This window comes from Saprolegnia parasitica (assembly GCF_000151545.1).
Source record: "Saprolegnia parasitica CBS 223.65 unplaced genomic scaffold supercont2.14, whole genome shotgun sequence".
Classification (NCBI taxonomy): domain Eukaryota; phylum Oomycota; class Saprolegniomycetes; order Saprolegniales; family Saprolegniaceae; genus Saprolegnia; species Saprolegnia parasitica.
Genome location: NW_012156408.1, coordinates 305,051 through 323,816, shown reverse-complemented (window position 1 = coordinate 323,816; position 18,766 = coordinate 305,051). Strand labels below are relative to the sequence as shown.

Sequence of the window (18,766 nt, the reverse complement as noted above, 5' to 3'; positions counted from 1 at the left end):
AAAGCCAAGCGTATGGCGGTCCGGCGAGAGACAGTCGTTGAGGAAGAGACGACCGAGGGACGGGTCGGCGGCGATCGCGCGGCGAAAGAGAGCTTCGTCAAACGGCGCGTCGTCGGGCAGCGCCTCGAGCTTGAGCCGCCACTTGGCCACGTACTCGGCCGAGGTCGACCGGAACGCGACTTCTTTTTGAAGCAGCGTCACGCACGCTGCTTGCCGAGGGGTGAGCGAGGCTTCCAACGACTAGAGCGATTGGTTGAGAGATAGATGATCCGCAACGAGATCAGGAGTCTACGGTCATGGTCGCGAGATACGTTGGGTCAATCTCGGCGAGGTGCGACAGCAAGAGCTCGACGACGCCGACATGACCGCTCGAGACGGCCAGCGTGAGAGCTGTCGACGCATATTTCGGTTCCTACGTCGGCGTGAGCCACAAACAAAGGACCAAGAAAAGCCAAACCAAAGTCACGGTATATGGCACACCGACGACCGCGTCGACGTCGGCGCCATGGGCAATGATGACGTCGACAAGGTCCTCGAGACCCATCTCGGCCGCGAGCATGAGCACGGTTTTGCCATTCTACCGTCGGCATCAACGACAGAGTCATGCCAATTGGAGAGGATGTACGGTGTCGCACAGATCGAGGCGGTCGCGGTGCAAAGGAATCTGCGCTTTCAAGTCGTCGTAGCGCTTGAAGCCCAAGAGAACGTGGAGCGGGTAGGCCTTGCGGCGCGCGTCCTCGGCTTGGACAATGGCCGTGATGGCAGCGGCGGCTGTTGGGTCCTTTCGATTCGCCTCGAGGTAGGATAATAGAGGTACTCCGTTCTAGTTGTAGATCCCAATTGCAGGTAGTCATGTGTGCTTGAACGTACACGCTCGATCGACGCGCCTGCTGCCAGAAGACGCTCCACGACGCTTGGACGGGTGCCGGCCACCGCCAAGTCGAGAGCCGTGTAGCCACCCTACGTGAGATGTAAGCCTTCGTTGAAATGGAGAACGGAAGATACTGTTTGCGTGATCTCGAGGTTGATGGACGGGTACTGCGTCAGAAGACTGTCGATGAGGTCCAGTCGGGGCTCATACTCGAGTAACGTGTCCTCTGGCGCGACAAATCCACAACCGGTGCCGAGGATCTGCAGGGCAGTGTGTTGCTACGGTGAAGGAATGACGTCATGGCACAACTCGTGGTGGAGCAGTACAACCTTGTATAGTCGGTTGACGTCGCCCGTGAACGCGCCGCCTCGAATGGCTTGATCGAGGGCATCAAAGCGCATGTAACATGCAAGTTCTGCAAGGTTGACCTCGTCGACTTGACACATTCGGCGACATGCTACTGGATGGGCTCGGGTCTATAAGGCGCGTCAGAAGCTAAACTGCTACGGTAGCGTGTCGTACGCCAAACGTGGCACCGAGAGCAAGAAGCCTTTGCGTCAACGTCAAGAGTGCAGTATTTTCCTTGTCTGCACTGCACGAGAGGTGGCGACTGAGGTAGTCGAGGGCCGTGAGCCCTTTCTATACGTCAATGCTGAAGCGCTGTACGACACAAGACTGCGGTAACGACGTACGCTGCATCGGAGGTTGAGATCGACGACGTCTTTGAGTTCTTCGATGAGATCGACTTGGTTGTGGACGCAAAGCCACATGAAGCCCGACATGCCGGCCTAATACACAAGGTCAAATTGACCAATGTGAAAAAATGATTAACATGATCTTGGGCGTTGAGGTCGGCGACTGCGTTCTGGTCCAAAAGCACGCGAACAATCGCCACATTGTCATCGCAGCAGGAGCACGTAAAGGGCGTGCGGCCCGACTATTAAAACGCATCAAGAAACTTGGTGGGAGACGCAGCTCAGACCTTGGACATGATGGTCGTGTCGATTTCTGGCATCGCCAACAGTCGCTCGACGACGGCGAGGCAATCGTACCAGCACGCGCTCAAGAGAGCTGTCGAACCCTACAAGGACTATTACGAGACCCTTAAAAGAAGAGCAAACTTCCAAACATGCTCATTCACGAGGTTGATGTCAATGCGCGGATGGTCGAGCAAATACAGCGCAATCTCCGTGTGCTCCTTGATGATCGCTTCCCTGAGTGGCCACTGCTGTGATCCATTGACCTACTTCTTATCAGCTCTTTGAAGACTCGAGATGGTTGTACGGAGTAGACGACATTCACGTCAATCACATCGCCAAATGACGCCAAGAGCATCGAGACGATCTCCGTGGCGCCTGCTTGCACGGCCGACAGCAGTGCCGGCCGCGTGTCCTACAGAAGAGGTCTCCGTGTTGAGATACGTAGGAAAACACGACTGGTACGTTTGTGGCAGCGTTGATGATCTCGTGGCAGCGCGGATGCGTGCACAAATGACGGACGACGGCGATGGCGTTGGCGGCGCACGCGAGCTGCAGCAGTGTTTCGCCCTACAACGATTTGAAGCGTGCGTCAACTTGGCAAGGAGTGTACCGTGGGCGACGTCTCGTGGAGGTCGTAGGCGTCGATGGGCGTTAGCACACCAAGGACATCGTCCCAGGCACCACGCACGGCCCATTCCATCGCGCTTGTCGTCATACCGGTTCAGAAGTTGAACGGAGATGGAGACGTCGCCTGTAAATTGATTGGCGACAAAAAGGGGTCTATATTGTCGACACGTGGCTATCTGATTTCGACCCCTTTTTGTCAACATGTGTGGTCGTGTCTACCACAACCCAACATTGCAGTTCAACTATGACGACGAGCGCGATGGAATGGGCCGTGCGTGGTGCCTGGGACGATGTCCTTGGTGTGCTAACGCCCATCGACGCCTACGACCTTCACGAGACGTCGCCCACGGTACACTCCTAACCATATTGACGCACGCTTCAAATCGTTGTAGGGCGAAACACTGCTGCAGCTCGCGTGCGCCGCCAACGCCATCGCTGTCGTCCGTCATTTGTGCACGCATCCGCGCTGCCACGAGATCATCAACGCTGCCACAAACGTACCAGCCGTGTTTGCCTACGTATCTCGACGCTGAGACCGCTTCTGTAGGACACGCGGCCGGCACTCCTGTCGGCCGTGCAAGCAGGCGCCACGGAGATCGTCTCGATGCTCTTGGCGTCGTTTGGCGATGTGATTGACGTGAATGTATCGCACAATGGACGCTTTGAAGTCGATACTTTGTACGGTGAGCAGTCTTTGACGATGGCTGCGTAGGACTCGGAGCAGTGGCCGCTCATGGCTGCGATTGATACGAAGCACGTTGCGATCGCACTGCTCCTACTTGGCCAGCCTCGCCTCGACATCAACCGACGGCGTGCAACGGTTCCATGCGCTTGATGACGACGAGGTCACGGAGCAGCATATCGTGTAGGACTCGACTGCATTCTATGTTGCTTGCATTCTGGACCTCGTCCCGGTTGTCGAGCGAATGCTGGAGCTGCCGGCGCTCGCCAAGGACGTCATGACCAAGGTTCTTATCCATCTCCGTTCCAGGAGTGCGCTCATTTGCGCTCGCAGCGAGGCAGTACGCCATTCACTGGCGCCTGCCGCCGCGCCGCGTGGTCCACGGTGCGCGTGCTTTTGCGCGAGCATGCGATCGCAGACATCAACGCCCAAGACCCCGTGGGTCCACTTGCAATCTATACTATGGGGTCACGGTGCTTTGCTAGGAAGGAAGAACGGGCTTTTTATGGGCATGCTACCACGGCAACCTCGATTTGGTCGAAGAGCTCCTCGACATCGTCGACGTTACTCGGACGTGTCATGTACAAAGTGTCGCTTCGGCCACGACGCCTTGACTACGATGCCCATGCGTAGCGCCACTGGACAGCGCTCGACTACCTCAGTCGCAACCTCGTGTGCGACGAGGGAGATAGCAACCACAGGCTTATCGAGCTCGTGCAGCGCCTCCTCGCGCGAGGCGTCATCTTTGGCGTAGGACCCCCTTCTGCCACGACAGCTCACTGCCCGTAGGTGCGCACCCAACCCCTGGTATATCGACAACCGTGCCGCGACGCCGACGTCGACCTCGCAGAGCTCGCAAGCAGACAGCAATTGGACGAATTGTACTCTGTCATTCGCGACGGTACGTATACGGGCAACGTCAACCGTCTCTTCAAGGTAGGTCGTATATTGAACTCCATGGAGCGACTAGAAGTGAGTAGGAAAACGCAGTCTTGCACTACCTCTGTGTGAGCGGCGTCGGCCGCGACGGTGCCTTGCGCTTTTACGAGCCGCGTTTGGATATCATCGATTGCCTCTTGACACTGTACCCGGACGTTGGCCTCAATCTGGCCCAGATCGTACGTTTTTCATAGGAAGGCACGAGTGACGCCCTATAAATTAGGGACGGTACCGGCCACTCGACCTTGCGGTTGCCTGCTGCCATAGCGACATTGTGGCGCGCCTTCTCACTGCTGGCGCCGACATTTACAATGTGAGTAGCTCGTTTTGATCCTTGCATCCAACGCAAAGAGTAGGGAGAGGCCAGCACCTTGGTCGACCTCGGTATCATTCGCTACGACCCAAAAGCCGCCGCTGCCATCACGGCCATTGTCCAAGCCGAGGACGCGCGCCGCAAGGCCTACCCGCTCCACGTTCTCTTGGGCTTCAAGCGCTACGACGACTTGAAAGCACAGATTCCTTTGCACCGCGACCGCCTCGATCTGTGCGACACCGTACATCCTCTCCAATTGGCATGACTCTGTCGTTGATGCCGACGGTAGAATGGCAAAACCGTGCTCATGCTCTCGGCCGAGATGGGTCTCGAGGACCTTGTCGACGCCATCATTGCCCACGGCGCCGACGTCGACGCGGTCGTCGGTGTGCCATATACCGTGACTTTGGTTTGGCTTTTCTTGGTCCTTTGTTTGTGGCTCACGCCGACGTAGGAACCGAAATATGCGTCGACAGCTCTCACGCTGGCCGTCTCGAGCGGTCATGTCGGCGTCGTCGAGCTCTTGCTGTCGCACCTCGCCGAGATTGACCCAACGTATCTCGCGACCATGACCGTAGACTCCTGATCTCGTTGCGGATCATCTATCTCTCAACCAATCGCTCTAGTCGTTGGAAGCCTCGCTCACCCCTCGGCAAGCAGCGTGCGTGACGCTGCTTCAAAAAGAAGTCGCGTTCCGGTCGACCTCGGCCGAGTACGTGGCCAAGTGGCGGCTCAAGCTCGAGGCGCTGCCCGACGACGCGCCGTTTGACGAAGCTCTCTTTCGCCGCGCGATCGCCGCCGACCCGTCCCTCGGTCGTCTCTTCCTCAACGACTGTCTCTCGCCGGACCGCCATACGCTTGGCTTTACCAAGGTACTACTACGCTCGTCCATCGCATACGATGCATTTGTGGACACTTTGTGATATCTACCGCTAGCTCGAAGCCGTGTACGGCCGTCGCGTGACGTCCAGCGCGCTCTACTCGATCGTGCAGTACCAAGACGCGACCAAGCGCGACGGCGCCAAGGCCCTCTTGGACCACATTGTCTTGCAGCGCATCCTCCAGCTCAAGTGGGAGGTACACACTACTTTCTGCCTTGGCATCGATCCAATCTATCGCTCGACAGTTTTTCGCGCAGCGCATGTTTGTCGAGCAGCTGCTCTGGTACGGCATCCTCCTTGCCTCCATGACGGTCGCCGTGACGCTGCAGCCGTCGCCGATCAATGCTCATGACGCGCCGCTCCGCGTCTGGTGTGTCAGCATCATCTTTTGCGTCCTCGGGCTCGTCGCGGTGCAGTGGACACGGCCCACGCCGCTCTTGTACCTCGCCACGTGTCTGCACCGCTTTACGGCGCCGTCGCCCTTGCACTGGCAGCACGACCCGCGGCACCTCGGGCCGGCCAAGACGACGGTCAAGCGTCTGCTGTGTCTCGTGACCATGACCGTCACCGTCTACATGTACGTGACGTGCATCGACGTGCCGCTCTGGCATCGCATTCCGTGGTCCGCGACGGTCTTTGGGACGACGTCGCTGGCCAAGACGTGCGTCCATTTCTCGCTGCTCACGTCGACGCTCTACTTTGTGCGGCTCGAGCACCAAGAGTTTGTCGGTCATGACCGTCTCCAAGCCGCCGAGACGCACGCGTACTGGTCGTCGCGCCTCAATCTGTGGCAGCTGATTACGTACGCCGGTATCCTGTGTGTGTACCTTCCGCTGGCGTCGTCGCTAGAGCCAACGACGGGTCTCTGTCTCGGCAGTCTTTTGACGCTGTCGCTGTGGCTGCTCTCGCTGCAGTTTTTCGCCGTGTTTCAGACGGGCGGGTACCTCCTCCCGATGCTCTCGGCGCTGCTGCGGGACGTGGGCAACTTTCTCGCCTTCTTTGGCGTCGTGCAGGCTGCGTTCACGTGCGTGTTTTACCAGCTCTTTCGGTCGCAGCCGAATGAAACAGCTACGTGTCGCTCTGGGCGTCGTTTCGGACGTCGTACTTTGTCATGCTCGGTCAGTTTGATCTGGACGGAACGTGGGCCACGCCGAGCGACCTGCCGCCACTCTTGTACCACTACTCGTTTGTGCTGCTCATGCTCCACGCTGGTGTCGTGATGCTGCTCCTTCTCAACGTGCTCTTGGCGACCATGAACGAGACGGTCGCCGACGGTCTCCGCGCGTCGCAGCGAGACGCCGTGTGGAGCTACGCGGCGTGCATTTTGCGGCTCGAGCTCACGCTGCCCCTCTCGCGCCAGCCCGTCTACTACGCGTCGCGTCGGCGTGACGATACCAATGCGAGTGCGACCAACAACCCCGCGTTTGACGAGGTGCTTCTCCTTCACGAGTGCAACCTCTGCGACGACGACATGGCGGTCGTCCGCAGTATCCAAGAAGTCGGCAAAGACTGGTTCCAGACCCTCCGCGACCTCCAGCGCCGCGCGTTGGTCGAGCTGGATGCTGTCACCGCGGCCGTGCACGACGCCAACCACTACTGCACCTCGGCCATGTACCCGATGGCATGCGAAGTCGGCATCCCGACGGCCCGCGCGGCGATCGACATGGCGTTCGCTTCGGTCGTCGCCAAGCGCGCGCCCGAGCCATCCGACCGATGCAGTCGCCTCCGCGCCGTCCAGCACAATGTTGAGCAGCACTGGACAACCTTGGCGTCGGCGCTCTCGCTCGAGGCGGCGACCAATACCGACCAGCACGACGTGCTCTTTGCCATGGTGCACGGCGTCTCGATGACGGCCATGGTGGCGCGCGCCTGGCAGAGTCTACAAGCCGTCTTTGACGCTGCAGCGGCGCGCTGGGAAGAGCGGCCGGAGCCCACGCCCACGCAGCTCTGCGACGCGATCGTGGCCAGCGGCAAGGAGCAGAATCGCCAGCTGCAGGCACACGTCGATGCGTGTATGGCGGCGATGCAAGCGATGGAGACGCGGTACACGGCCGCGCTAGAGGACGCCAAGGCCGCCAACCACGCACTGGACGCCAAGCTCAGTGAGGTGCTCATGTTGCTGCGTGGAAAGGTTGTCGAGGGATTTTGACGTGGATTGATGTTGCGACGCTTTTGATTCGCCGCTTTCTAAATATTTTCAGCGAATCACAAGCGCCTCGTTCTGCGGCTCGGCGAAACCAGGGCTTGCGATGGCTGCCATGGCACTCAAAATCGAAAGCGCTGAAACTTGGATAGATGATAGAAAACACGTTGGAGAGCACGAAAAGCCATGTCACGTCGGCGTTGGAGGCGGAGAGCAAAAGTTGTGCAGTGATTTGTTAATAGTGGTAACGACCATATTTAGATGTTGACTGCCACATGTCGCCATATTTAGCCACAACTCTCACACGATCATACTAGTAGCGAGAGTCGACGCGCCTCTGGACGTGCCGTCTACCATGCGTTCTCGACAAGAACCTAACGTCTGCGCTCTTCATCCATAGACAATATATACCGATGGGTGTCGTTATTTCAATTTACTGTGTAGTACGGGTGAGCTTTATGGCGTGCCTCTTGGGTAGGTGTAGCTTGGATGTAAGCGTCGTTCGATGCAACGATACCCAAACGAATAAAGCATTTTGCGTGCTACGTACTGGACGGCGACACCGGCGCTGCGTACAACGCCGCCTTTATAAATAGGCGCCACATTAATCTGTAACTGGTGCGCTCTGGCCGAGTCGCGCATCCACCAGCATGTCGGACGAGGTTGACCGAGCCACTGCCTCGAAGCGGTTCTTCTCTCGCCTCATCAGTATCTTCGTACTAGGAGCAGTCGTACTCGGACGAAGATTTTCCAGACGTCGACGCCAACGCCGCACCACAACAACGGCATGTCGTCCTGCCCCAGAAGTCCGAGTCCGACCTGTACGATTGGGACAACGACGCTGCGTCCACCAAGCACGACGGCAACGACCCACGCAATCAGAAGCCGACGGCCCTTGTCGATGGCGACGTGGACACTGAGAACGATTTCGGCGCGGAAGAGTACACGTATGATGACGCGCTCATCGAGACTGCGGCGGCCGCAAACGAACCACGGCCACTGATACCAGCCAGCCCGCAACTGATGGCAGTGCAGACTTGGACGCTTACATGAACGACGATGATTACGCCGAAGACGACTACGCCGACGACGAGCCTCCTTCGGAATCGGCGGTCGCGACAAATCCACCGGCACCCGCGATTGCAGGTTTCCATGTCCACGCTGAGGAAGACATCCTGGTGGAAGCTGCCGCTTCGTCCAGCCCAACGTACAAAGACAGCGACAAGGATGCCGATGGTCTGTCCGAGGCCGCTGTACCAGAGGCGATGGTGGTCGTCGCTTCGCCTAGCCCCACATACGACGACGACGACAACGACTTTGCTGCTGATCCATCCGACCCGGCGCCAGAGCTGGACGTACTCAATGTCCCTGCCGAGGCTGCTGCATCAGAGACGGGAATGGAAGCCGCTGCATCATCGAGTCCAACTTATGACGACGACAACGACTTTGCTGCTGATACATCCGATCCGGTGCCTCAGCTTGTCGATCTCGACATTTCTTCCAAGGCAGCTGTACCAGAAACGATGGTAGAAGCAGCAATGTCATCTAGTCCCACGTATGAGGATGATTACGCGGCCGACCCATCAGACTTTGACGACGAGCTACATCGTCCACGGCAAGATACGGGAGCTGCTCTCGACGCCAGTGCGGCCCTTTTGGTGCTTGCTTCAGCGGACGAGCCTCTACCCAGCGCTACAGAGAACACCGTTGCCAGCTCCGCTACACCCGAAGTACTGGCAACGGAACGACCCGTGGGGCTGCACGCTCGTGTCATCCTCGATGCGGACAAGCTGGCAGTGGAGACGTCGCCATCAGCGTCGAGCACATCTTTCGAGAATGCCAACACATCCAAGGCCGCGCCGTCCGTCAAAATGGATGGCACCCCCGACGCGCAAAGCAGCCGGCAACTAATGCGACCGCCGGATGACAACATGATGGAAGCGAGGGCTTCTGAGATTGCAGCGCCCGCCGACATCGCCTACGACGAGCGTGCCAGTGCCGTTTACACGCCGCAGGGTACGGACGACGGCGGTGTAAGAAGCGTCGACGACACTGCCCAAGCGAAACCATCGAGCGCGCTTCCGCACCGTCCAGACGCTGCCACGAAGGAGGTGACAGACGCAACGGCCGACGCGGCGCCACCCGACCGGCAACAGAAGACGCTCCGGCACGTACCGTCATGCATTTACGCACCGAAGACGACACCAACACCACGAGAGACACCGCAGTTGTTTTGCCGACGACAGCAACGGCGAGTGACCGCTCGCGCCAAAATTTGATTGAAGAACTTGTTGCCAGTGCTTCCAAGACGTCGAGTGCGCGGTCGCTCAACGCCTATGACGATCGAGAGCCCAAAGATGCTGACGCGGCGGGGGGGTTTGCGGCCCCGCCGCTCGATGACGCTGTCCACGATGACGCGCCGCCGATTATTGCTCTACCGGCCACCGCCGTGTTCGCCGCGGTGCCACCGTCGGGTAGCATCAAAGACGAGTTGCCGTCGGACTCGGAGGACGTCGACACTGACGCGATGGACGCTGACACCGAAACGTCGATGGCCTTGGATGCAGTCGCTGCATTTTCTATGGTGGCATGCCGATGGAATCGTCTTCAACCTCCGAGATGCCACCGGTATCACTGATGGACTCGAACAACGGCGGCGATGCCTATGTCGACGCCTTGGAAGTGGTAAGCACGCGGAATCCTCTTGCTACGCCGACACTGGATGCCGATGCAACGGCGCTACTATTGGCAGCAGAGGCGACTTTGATTGATCCAAGCAAGGTAGCTGGCGAGAACGCTTTGGACGAGTACGAGGACGACGCTAGCTTTGACATTGGCGATCACCGCGCACTCTCGACTGAGGCAACTGCGGCGTCCGAGGCTTTCGCCGCAGTGGAAGCAACACTTGTGAACGACGATGGTTTCAGCGGCCCCGAGGACGCTGGGGACGTGGAGGCATCAGCACAGCGGTCAGAGTCGCCGTTCGTTGCAGCCAATGCACAAGACGATGAAGACGACCACCAAGCTGTGGCCGAATCTCTGGACGAGCCTGCTTGGACAGACCCACCGCACCAGCTCTCAGAAGCTCCCGATGGCGCAGCCACCGAGATACCAAACAGGGAGCCACTTGTTGTGGGGACGGCGAATTCTGAGCTTGTCGTCGTGGCTGCCAGCGATGACACGAGTGTACCAACGTCCTCTCGCGTTGCGGAAGCATCGCCGCCGCCGGGGATGACAGACGATGAAGACGATGAAGACGCGTATGAGGAGTCTTTCGAGGCTGGTACAAGCACGCTGCATCTGATCGCACCTCCGTCGGCAGAGTCATTGATGCCTCAGGACGCGCCCGTTGTGTCTGTGCCGATAGCTAGCCTCGCAGAGTCTGCAGCCAGCGATGCGCTCAGTGAAAATATGGCGTTGAACGATGGTGCGCAGCTTCCATCTTTGCTTTCAGCACCCGCCGCACTCGACTCGCGCCCGGAAGACGCCACAAGCGGCAGGTGCAAAGTGTCAAGAGCCAACGTGGACATCGACGTCGCTATCCCGGCGCCGGCCGACGATGCAACGGATGCGACGCTCGATGCCGTGCCAACCAGCACGGTGGAGGCCGCAGATACGCGGTTGATCGAGTCGATGCACCTGGACGATGCCGCGTCTGAGACTGACGGTGGCGTTGATGGCGATGACGACGGCGACGCAGCAGAGGATCATACCATTTTGGCAACCATCCAACGCCTCGAAGCGACGGTAGACAACAACAGTCGCCGCGGGAGCTTCACGGACGCCTACGTGGACGAGTTCAAGCTCGAGGACGAGGACGACGACAACACGGATCTGGGTGCTAGTGTGTACGAAGACGGATTTGATGACGACGGCGCGTCCATGCCCGTCATCGCCACGCAGACGCTCGATGCCTCCAACAACGATGTGCTGGCAGCCATCGACACCGACGACATACTACAGTCGCCAGACAACAACACTGTTGAGCCTCAGGTAGCGGCGCACGTCGCTGCAGCTACTGACGCAGCGTCGGCACCAAAGGCAGAACCGTTCGCAGACGTTATCCACACGTCCACGGCACCGGATGCGATACCAGAAATGATTTCGTCAACGGTGCAGTCGCCACCGAGTCCACTTGTCAACGCAGCACACGTCCCTGCACCTTCCGAGGGTGACAACCAGCTCGCGGCAGTAGTACCGGCTCGTGGCACATCCTCGGCATTCGCCAAGCCATCCCAGAGCGCATCCTCGACACCAATAACGCCAGAACGTGCAACAGCAACACCACCACCTCGAACGATCTCACCGCTGCCGCTACAGACAAGCAAGCGCGTCACAGTACCCGGCACGGGCGAGTCTTCCGTCGACGACTCGAACTCTCATCCGATCAAGACCCCGCGGAAAACGACGCAACAGGTCGCTACGACGCCGTCGTCCGAGCCACGACAACGTCCGACGCCCTCCAAGTCAAGCCCTATTGTTCGCACACCCTCGAGCACGTCTGCTTTGAACAGCACGGCGCGGACGCCGAAGCGCTCGTCGACCACCCCTTCTGCTATTGCAACGACACCAAAACCAACGACGGTCAGCAAACTTCGGCAGCGACTGCCGCCCAAGAAAGCACCGGTGGAGGTTGAGACGCCGCGGCCACCGCCACGTCCGTCGGTGCCGCGCCAGACCAAACCGCCGCGCATGCACGTCGAGACGCTGCAGCGCGAGTCGCGAGCGCCGTCCATTTCCCCCCGCGTCGATGCCATTGCGTTCAATTCGCCCGAGAAGAACTACCGTCCGTGGCGCCAAGACACGGCGGCACCCAAGTCGCCAAAAAAGAAAACGGCGCCGGTACCCACCAAACAAAGCCAACTTGTGTGTCAAAAACGCATCACATTGTGTGTAGGTGGTCGTCCAAAGCCCCGAGAAATACCATTTTGAGCCCAAGGTCGACAAGGTGAAAGAAGAGTGGCTGCTGCTCAATATGTTTCGCCAAGGTGACGTGTCGCAGTACGCGTCGTTTTGCCACGTACCCAAGCCCAGTGTCGACCGACCGACGTCGGCCGAGGACCTTCGCGTGCCCGGGTCGTTTCAGACGAGCACGCGGCGGCTCGTGGCGCCAAAGAAGGCAACCGAGCTCCTCGCCCGCGAACGCAACTGGGTCGACGTACCCAACTGCAAGATCCCGCGCTACGATGCGATATTGGACAAATATTGTCATACGATCACGAGCCCGTCGGTGCAAAAGCAGATTTACAGCGCGGTCGACCTCTCGCCGCAACTCGCGTACGTGCTCGAGAAGCGCGTCAAGCAGCAGCGCGACGCCGAACTCTCTTTTTGGACGCCAAGCCAGCGCCGCCAAAGCTGCGGCCGACGCGGCCAACCAAACCACCGACGACGTCCAGCGCCAAGCTCGCCAACAAGCAGAGCGATATCGTGTCCCTCAAGTTTGCGAATTTGTACTCGGGCTAAAAAGCACACGACAATATATATATCGTATCTTGTCAGGCGGTGTATTACCGGGATTACCACAAAGGGTTTATATTCTAGTATGTGGTCCATCGTCAAGCTACTTGATCGACCAGCAGCATCCGAGGTCGTGAGCCAGACCCGTGTTGCGGAGTTCCACTTGGATGCGACCTTGGGCCGACCTGGAGCTGCAGCACCCAAAGGTACACGGGGGGTACTCACTTGAACTCGCGGGCTGATGGAAGTCGTTGGCTTGGCGACCGACGCGAAATGTCGGGTGGTCTGATGTTGATGCAGGTTGATTGCTCGTGGTGCCGACACTGGTCGAGTTGTTTGTTTTGGCGTCTTGGTATATATATATCGTATCTACTAGTAGACGATATTTTTCTAGGCGAAGCAGTCGGCTCAATCCTCGTCCACATGAGAAGACTCTTTCTCTGTTGCGTGGGAGTCTCAGTCCCTCTCGGTCCCAAGTCGATCGTGGTGCCTTGTGATGCCTTGGTGCTGGCGATTACGAGCGTGGTGTACTCTTGTCGTATTATTATAGACTCTGTAGACCAAGACGCTGATTGAAGTGGATCGAGGCACGAATCGCACACAAATACGTCTGCAAGAAAAGAGCCATGTGGTTCAAAATGTCATGCAGAATTCCACGCGGTTCCTTATCCGGATGATTGCGGCCGCATCCGGCGGGCCCAAAAACGCTTCGACGTGCAAGTCCAATGGCGGCAAAGTCGGCGAGGTTGCAGGCGACTAAGATCTCATATGCATCTTCTGACGTAGAGCAGCAGCGTCCAAGCTCATATTGTCGGGTATCCAGCCGACGGGCGTGCCGCACCTTGGCAACTACTGCGGCGCAGTCTCGAAGTGGGTCGACCTCCAAAACCGGACGCAGGCACCGCGGGCGTCGCAGCTCTACATGACTGTCGATCTGCACGCGATCACAATGCCGTACGACCATACGCAGCTACAGCGCAATATCCGCGACCTTGGCGCGTCGCTCCTCGGTTGCGGTCTCGACCCGACCAAGTGTGTGCTCTTCAAGCAGTCGGACATTACGCAGCACACGGAGCTCGCGTGGCTGCTGAGCTGCGTCACGCCGCTCTCGTGGCTCCACCGCATGACGCAGTTCAAGCAGAAGAGCCAACAGAAGGACCAAAACAACGTGTCGCTTGGGTACATTTTGGATGGTTGAAAATGCAATCTCGACGCGATACGTAGATTGCTCTCGTACCCTGTGCTCATGGCCGCGGACGTCCTCCTCTACAAGGCCACGCACGTGCCCGTGGGCGACGACCAGCAGCAGCACCTCGAGCTCGCGCGCATGGTGGCCACGACCTTTAACGATCGCTTCAAGCAGCCGATTTTTCCCAAGCCGATCCCAGTCCGCGAAGACCCAAACGACCAGCTTGTGCGCATCATGAGTCTCAAGGAGCCAACCAAGAAGATGAGCAAGTCGGACCCGGCGGTCGGTAGCCGCATCGATCTCACGGGTACAGGATTCAACGCGACGCTTGCAGAAAGTATCAACTCGATACTACGATCTAGACGGGCCCGACGTCATTCTCAAGAAGATCCGCAAGGCCCAGACAGACGCGATCGATGGCATCTTCTACGACAAGGAAGGACGACCGGGGGTCTCGAACCTCATGTCCATTCTGAGCGTCGTCTCGGACAAGTCGCTGGACGAGATTCAGGCCGACTATGGCGTACGTCGACTACTCCATCGGATATATGATGCACGCGGCTGTCTAGTCGTACCAAACGGGTCAGTTCAAGAATGTTGTGGCCGAGGCCGTTGTGGAAAAGTGTGGACATAATGTCTGGTGTACAAACGACAACTTCTCACACAGCCCGGTAGGATTGGCCCGATCGGCGCTCGGATTGCGCAGTTCCAGCAAGACCCTGCCTATCTGGACGCAGTGTTCGCCGACGGACGAGATGCGGCGGCCACGATCGCGACGTCGACGATGGCCGAGGTCAAGGCTGCCATGGGCATGGCGTAGAGCATCTTAGAGACCAATCGAGAGCAGCATTCTCCTGTATTGCTGGTGTAACGAGTATAGCCTTGGGTTGCGTCTAGTCGGCTGAAGTAGTGGCATGGTCGTCGTCTTACCACCAGCGGCTCGTGGTGGCAACCTGCTGCTGCTGCTGCCGCGCGACCTCGGCCTGCTCGTGCTTGTAGAGCGTGAGCTTGGCCGACGCGTCCTCGACTTGCTGCTTGAGTACCGAGATCTCGTCTTGCATGCTCGCCATAAGGTGCTCAAGGTTCCGGAAGCGCATTTCGATCTGCTGCAGGCGCTGGAACTCGCGCTCGTTGGCCTTGAGCTCCTTGGCCTTGGCGCTGCGGTTGCTGCGGTCGTACTCGTACCACGCGACCATAACCGCGACCGAGAAGATGAGCGTCTCGCCGAGGAACTCGGAGCCCTTGTCGACGGCCTGGTCGGCCGGCAGCTCCTTGATCTGGATCGTCTTCAAGTGGATCTGGCCCTGCATGCTCATCTGTATCCGGACCCCTATCGCATGCTGGTGCTGGCCGACGCTGCGGCAGACCGAGTTGAGCCATGGCTTGGTCTTGGCGCTCTGCTTGAGCTGTTTGGCCACGGGCTTGGTCAGCGCCCGCAGGAAGAGGCCGCCGACCTTGAAGAGCGGGATCGCGACCATGGCAGTCAGAGATTCTGTGGGCGACGCCAGCCAGGTACTGTCATACTCGATACATATCACAATCCTACACATACTTCTGGATGCAGGTTATTTATTCAGAGAGGTTTGCACCCACAGGTTGCCACATCCTTCGAGGCGCCAGCGCTCGCATGCGGGCATGGATGTCGGTTGGGTCGGACTGCGGCCGGCCTACATCGCTAACTTTTATTCGGCCACGACGCCTGCATTTCACCGGCGCGAGTCGCGTTCCCATTTGAATTGAGGTACTCGCGCCGTGTTCTGGCACCAATCCAGAGCAGCGAGGAAGTGCGTCGACCATCAATGATACCGCCAAGCAGACTCCTCCAGAGCTCACCCGAGGTGTCGACCTCGGTGGCCTATCACGCGGTAGTCCATCGCGTCACAGGATATTATCCTGCCAGCGACGACGCCAAAGCTCAACGGACGACGGCGGTGGCGCTCGCCCAGCTTGCTCGTACGTCCTTGGCGTGCTTGTGGTTATTTGGTGGGTCGGTCCATGGTTGTCTGCACGGACCAGGACGCGATCGAAGTACCCCCCACATACTTCGGAAATGCACCTTTTTTGACACGAGGAAGCGTCAAATGTCCATTGTGCATCGACAAACCAACTGGCGTTTATGATCGTATTTGCGCATTTCCCTTAGTCCTCTTGACGACTCGATAGGCTGCAGCGAGAGAGACGCGTCGCGTTCGAGCGCCCTTTGCCTCTACTGTCGTTGGCCAACGAGCTCATTGAGCGCGTACACGCCGCAGTGTCACATCGTTCGCAGCCCTCATAGCAACGTGGGCATGTCGGCGTTGGCAGTCGACTTTTAGCGAGAAGATGGAAACCAAATGGCACTTGGCATGGACGAAATTGCTCTCCAGTACGGGCCGTCCGACGCTTTGATTTGAGAGCAACATACTCAACGCGAGCACACGTGGCACGCTTGCGTTCGGTTGTCAAACTTCGTCGAAGCTGGGACGTGCCGTCGGAAAGGCCAGCAGATGGCAAGCCGTCAAGGAGCCATTTGTCGCCGAGCCCCATCCATCAGCAGCAAGCAAGGTCGTCGTCGTCATCGATCATCCTTGCGCGATGGCTTCTGGTACGACGAGCGGGGGCACATTTACCGACGCTACTGGCGCCGCAACGCGCTACCCGCGCATTGAGATGACGCAGGACGTGTACGAAAAACACTTGGCCAACATGGAGCGCATCATGGCGCTCGCACTGCGCGGCCACGTCGGCTGGGACCGGTCGTCCGCCACGGCTACGAATGGCTGGGATGCGGTCGCTGACAAGATGGGCTGGCAGCTCTTTGAGCACAAGCCGCGCGACCGGCCGACGTCGTTTGAGATGCACGAGTACCTTGCGGTCGGGAGCCTCAAGACGTCGATCGCGGCGCTGCAAGAGGCCTTTTACGTCAAAAACACGCACGACCTCCGCGCACTCTCGGGTGTGCTCTACGAAGACACGCTCCTCGACGCTGCGCTACTCAACCTCACGCACCGCCGGACACCCGAGGACCCGGGCCAGTTCTTCGGCGTCAAGTACCTCAAGCTCTCGGTGCAGGTCGCCAACCAAGAAGATGTGGACCAAGAGTACATCTACCTCGAGGTGTCACGATACCTGCCAAGAGTACGCATGCATATATGAGTTCTGATAGTTTGCTGGCACGCGTCTGGACGCCCAAGGCCGTGTGACGTACGTGATCATTACGGACCCGGTCTCGGTCCGGGCGCCCGAGCACAGGCAGTCGTCATTGACGTTTGGTGAACGCTGCTCGACCGTCAAGCTCTATCGCGAGAGCTCAAACGGAACTGTCGACGTGGTCGTGCGGGCCAAGCTGCAGTCGTCGCGCGGTACTTTTGAGTTTGCCCTTTCTGTTTGCACTTTCGACCTTCAGTAATTGTAGGTCTCCCCATGGCGAGTCGTAGCCAAAGCCAAATTGCTGGTCATTTCGGCGTCAACAATGCTGCCCAACAGTGCAAGGCAGCGCACCTTGTCTACTGGAAGGCGATGGGCGTGTTCCTGCCCGGGGGTCTGGTCAAGGACCTCATGAGCCTTCCGAAAGAAACAAGTGCCCCCGAGGCCCGTCGCTTGGCCACAGGGCCCTTCTCGACCAATTGGAACCACGCAAGGTGCGGGCGGCTCTCAGAACCCACTTTGTGATCGCTCTTCCTGTGATAGCAAGTCGTGTATCGTGTGCAGCAAGGGCTTCAACCTGCTCCGGCGGAAACACCACTGTCGGCGGTGTGGCGAGGTACGTACCTTAACATCTCAGCACCCTTCCCATCTCGATGTGTGCGCTAGGCCGTGTGCAAGGGCTGCACCGTATCGCTCTACTGCGTCGACCGACCGACCAAGTTGACGAGCTCGAGCGCGCTCGCCAAGGAGAAATTTTGCAAGACGTGCTTTGTCGCTGCCAAGATCGACGCCAACCGCCCGACGCCGCCCAAGCCCGAGCGGTCGACGACCCAAACCACGCACACGATCGTGCTCGACCATGACGACGCGAGCTCGGGCTCGGACTCGCTGCCGTACCGCGACATTGTCCATGTGCACAGCCCCGGCCGCGACGAGCGTGGCAAGCGTACGTTGTGCCACGTCCCTCTTTCCTTTTGGTTTGAGACATGTGGTTGTTGTGTGCTAGTGTTCTTTTACGCCGACACGTCGTCGTCACAGAGCGAGTCTCGACCCAACTCGCTGCACTCGGACCCGCAACGCACGAGCTTTCATTCCATGGTGCTGCACGACGGGTCCGCGCCACCGCCGCTGCAGCGGTCGGGCTCGATCGAGTCCAATGCGAGCGTCTCGTCGTCGGTGTTTGACATGATGAACGCTGTGCGCATGCCGCGCGGCCGACCGCCGGTTCTCAACACCCTTCCGAGAGCTGACGCTGCTGCTAATAAGGACAACATCGACGACGACGACGCCGATTCTGGCAACCAAGGCCACACGGTGCTACGACATTTGTACTAAGATATTACAAGTGTGTTTCTTATGGTGCCATTGCACACATATGCCAAGTGTATGACGTGGCACAACGATACCATCTATTTTGAGCCCAACTCGAAACAGATTTGACAATGAACCATGCACGACACCGGACTCCTCGTCGAGCACACTAAACGCTTGCGCGCGCTATGCGCCGCCCTTGACCCTCCTCTCGGCGAGACGCGTGTGGATGTGTCTTTTGAGGACG

General features: G+C 58.7%; 6 protein-coding genes across 6 annotated transcripts; 5 read left to right on the top strand and 1 right to left on the bottom strand.

Annotated features, from left to right (window-relative positions):
* Positions 1-4,719: 4,719 nt before the first annotated feature.
* SPRG_22153 (hypothetical protein) lies at positions 4,720-7,442 on the top strand (the record flags this gene model as incomplete). The annotated part of the gene is made up of 6 exons (XM_012343714.1): positions 4,720-4,800; positions 4,867-4,986; positions 5,039-5,284; positions 5,349-5,489; positions 5,539-6,317; positions 6,362-7,442. 6 exons carry the CDS (start codon positions 4,720-4,722, stop codon positions 7,440-7,442), a joined length of 2,448 nt encoding a protein of 815 aa, XP_012199104.1.
* A 1,865-nt stretch (positions 7,443-9,307) lies between these two features.
* SPRG_19835 (hypothetical protein) lies at positions 9,308-9,715 on the top strand (the record flags this gene model as incomplete). The annotated part of the gene is made up of 1 exon (XM_012343693.1): positions 9,308-9,715. One exon carries the CDS (start codon positions 9,308-9,310, stop codon positions 9,713-9,715), a length of 408 nt encoding a protein of 135 aa, XP_012199083.1.
* Positions 9,716-12,128: 2,413 nt separating this feature from the next.
* On the top strand, positions 12,129-12,899 carry SPRG_19834 (hypothetical protein; the record flags this gene model as incomplete). The annotated part of the gene is made up of 3 exons (XM_012343692.1): positions 12,129-12,278; positions 12,334-12,732; positions 12,777-12,899. The coding sequence occupies 3 exons, from the start codon at positions 12,129-12,131 to the stop codon at positions 12,897-12,899; spliced, it is 672 nt and encodes a 223-aa protein (XP_012199082.1).
* A 707-nt stretch (positions 12,900-13,606) lies between these two features.
* Positions 13,607-14,995, top strand: SPRG_05010 (tryptophanyl-tRNA synthetase). Its single transcript, XM_012343521.1, has 6 exons — positions 13,607-13,629; positions 13,680-14,072; positions 14,118-14,389; positions 14,445-14,605; positions 14,652-14,704; positions 14,758-14,995. Exons 1-6 carry the CDS (start codon positions 13,619-13,621, stop codon positions 14,900-14,902), a joined length of 1,035 nt encoding a protein of 344 aa, XP_012198911.1. The 5' UTR covers positions 13,607-13,618; the 3' UTR covers positions 14,903-14,995.
* Positions 14,996-15,008: 13 nt separating this feature from the next.
* Positions 15,009-15,560, bottom strand: SPRG_19833 (hypothetical protein; the record flags this gene model as incomplete). Its single annotated transcript, XM_012343691.1, has 1 exon — positions 15,009-15,560. One exon carries the CDS (start codon positions 15,558-15,560, stop codon positions 15,009-15,011), a length of 552 nt encoding a protein of 183 aa, XP_012199081.1.
* Positions 15,561-16,731: 1,171 nt separating this feature from the next.
* SPRG_19832 (hypothetical protein) lies at positions 16,732-18,543 on the top strand (the record flags this gene model as incomplete). The annotated part of the gene is made up of 6 exons (XM_012343690.1): positions 16,732-17,178; positions 17,228-17,423; positions 17,477-17,702; positions 17,752-17,824; positions 17,875-18,154; positions 18,215-18,543. The coding sequence occupies 6 exons, from the start codon at positions 16,732-16,734 to the stop codon at positions 18,541-18,543; spliced, it is 1,551 nt and encodes a 516-aa protein (XP_012199080.1).
* Between the last annotated feature and the right edge of the window lie 223 nt (positions 18,544-18,766).

Excerpts from the sequence above, each read along its gene's own strand:
- SPRG_05010 (XM_012343521.1), top strand. Across the intron at positions 14,073-14,117 it reads CAAAACAACGTGTCGCTTGG|ATTGCTCTCGTACCCTGTGC; the intron begins GTACATTTTGGA and ends CGCGATACGTAG. Across the intron at positions 14,606-14,651 it reads AGATTCAGGCCGACTATGGC|TCGTACCAAACGGGTCAGTT; the intron begins GTACGTCGACTA and ends GCGGCTGTCTAG.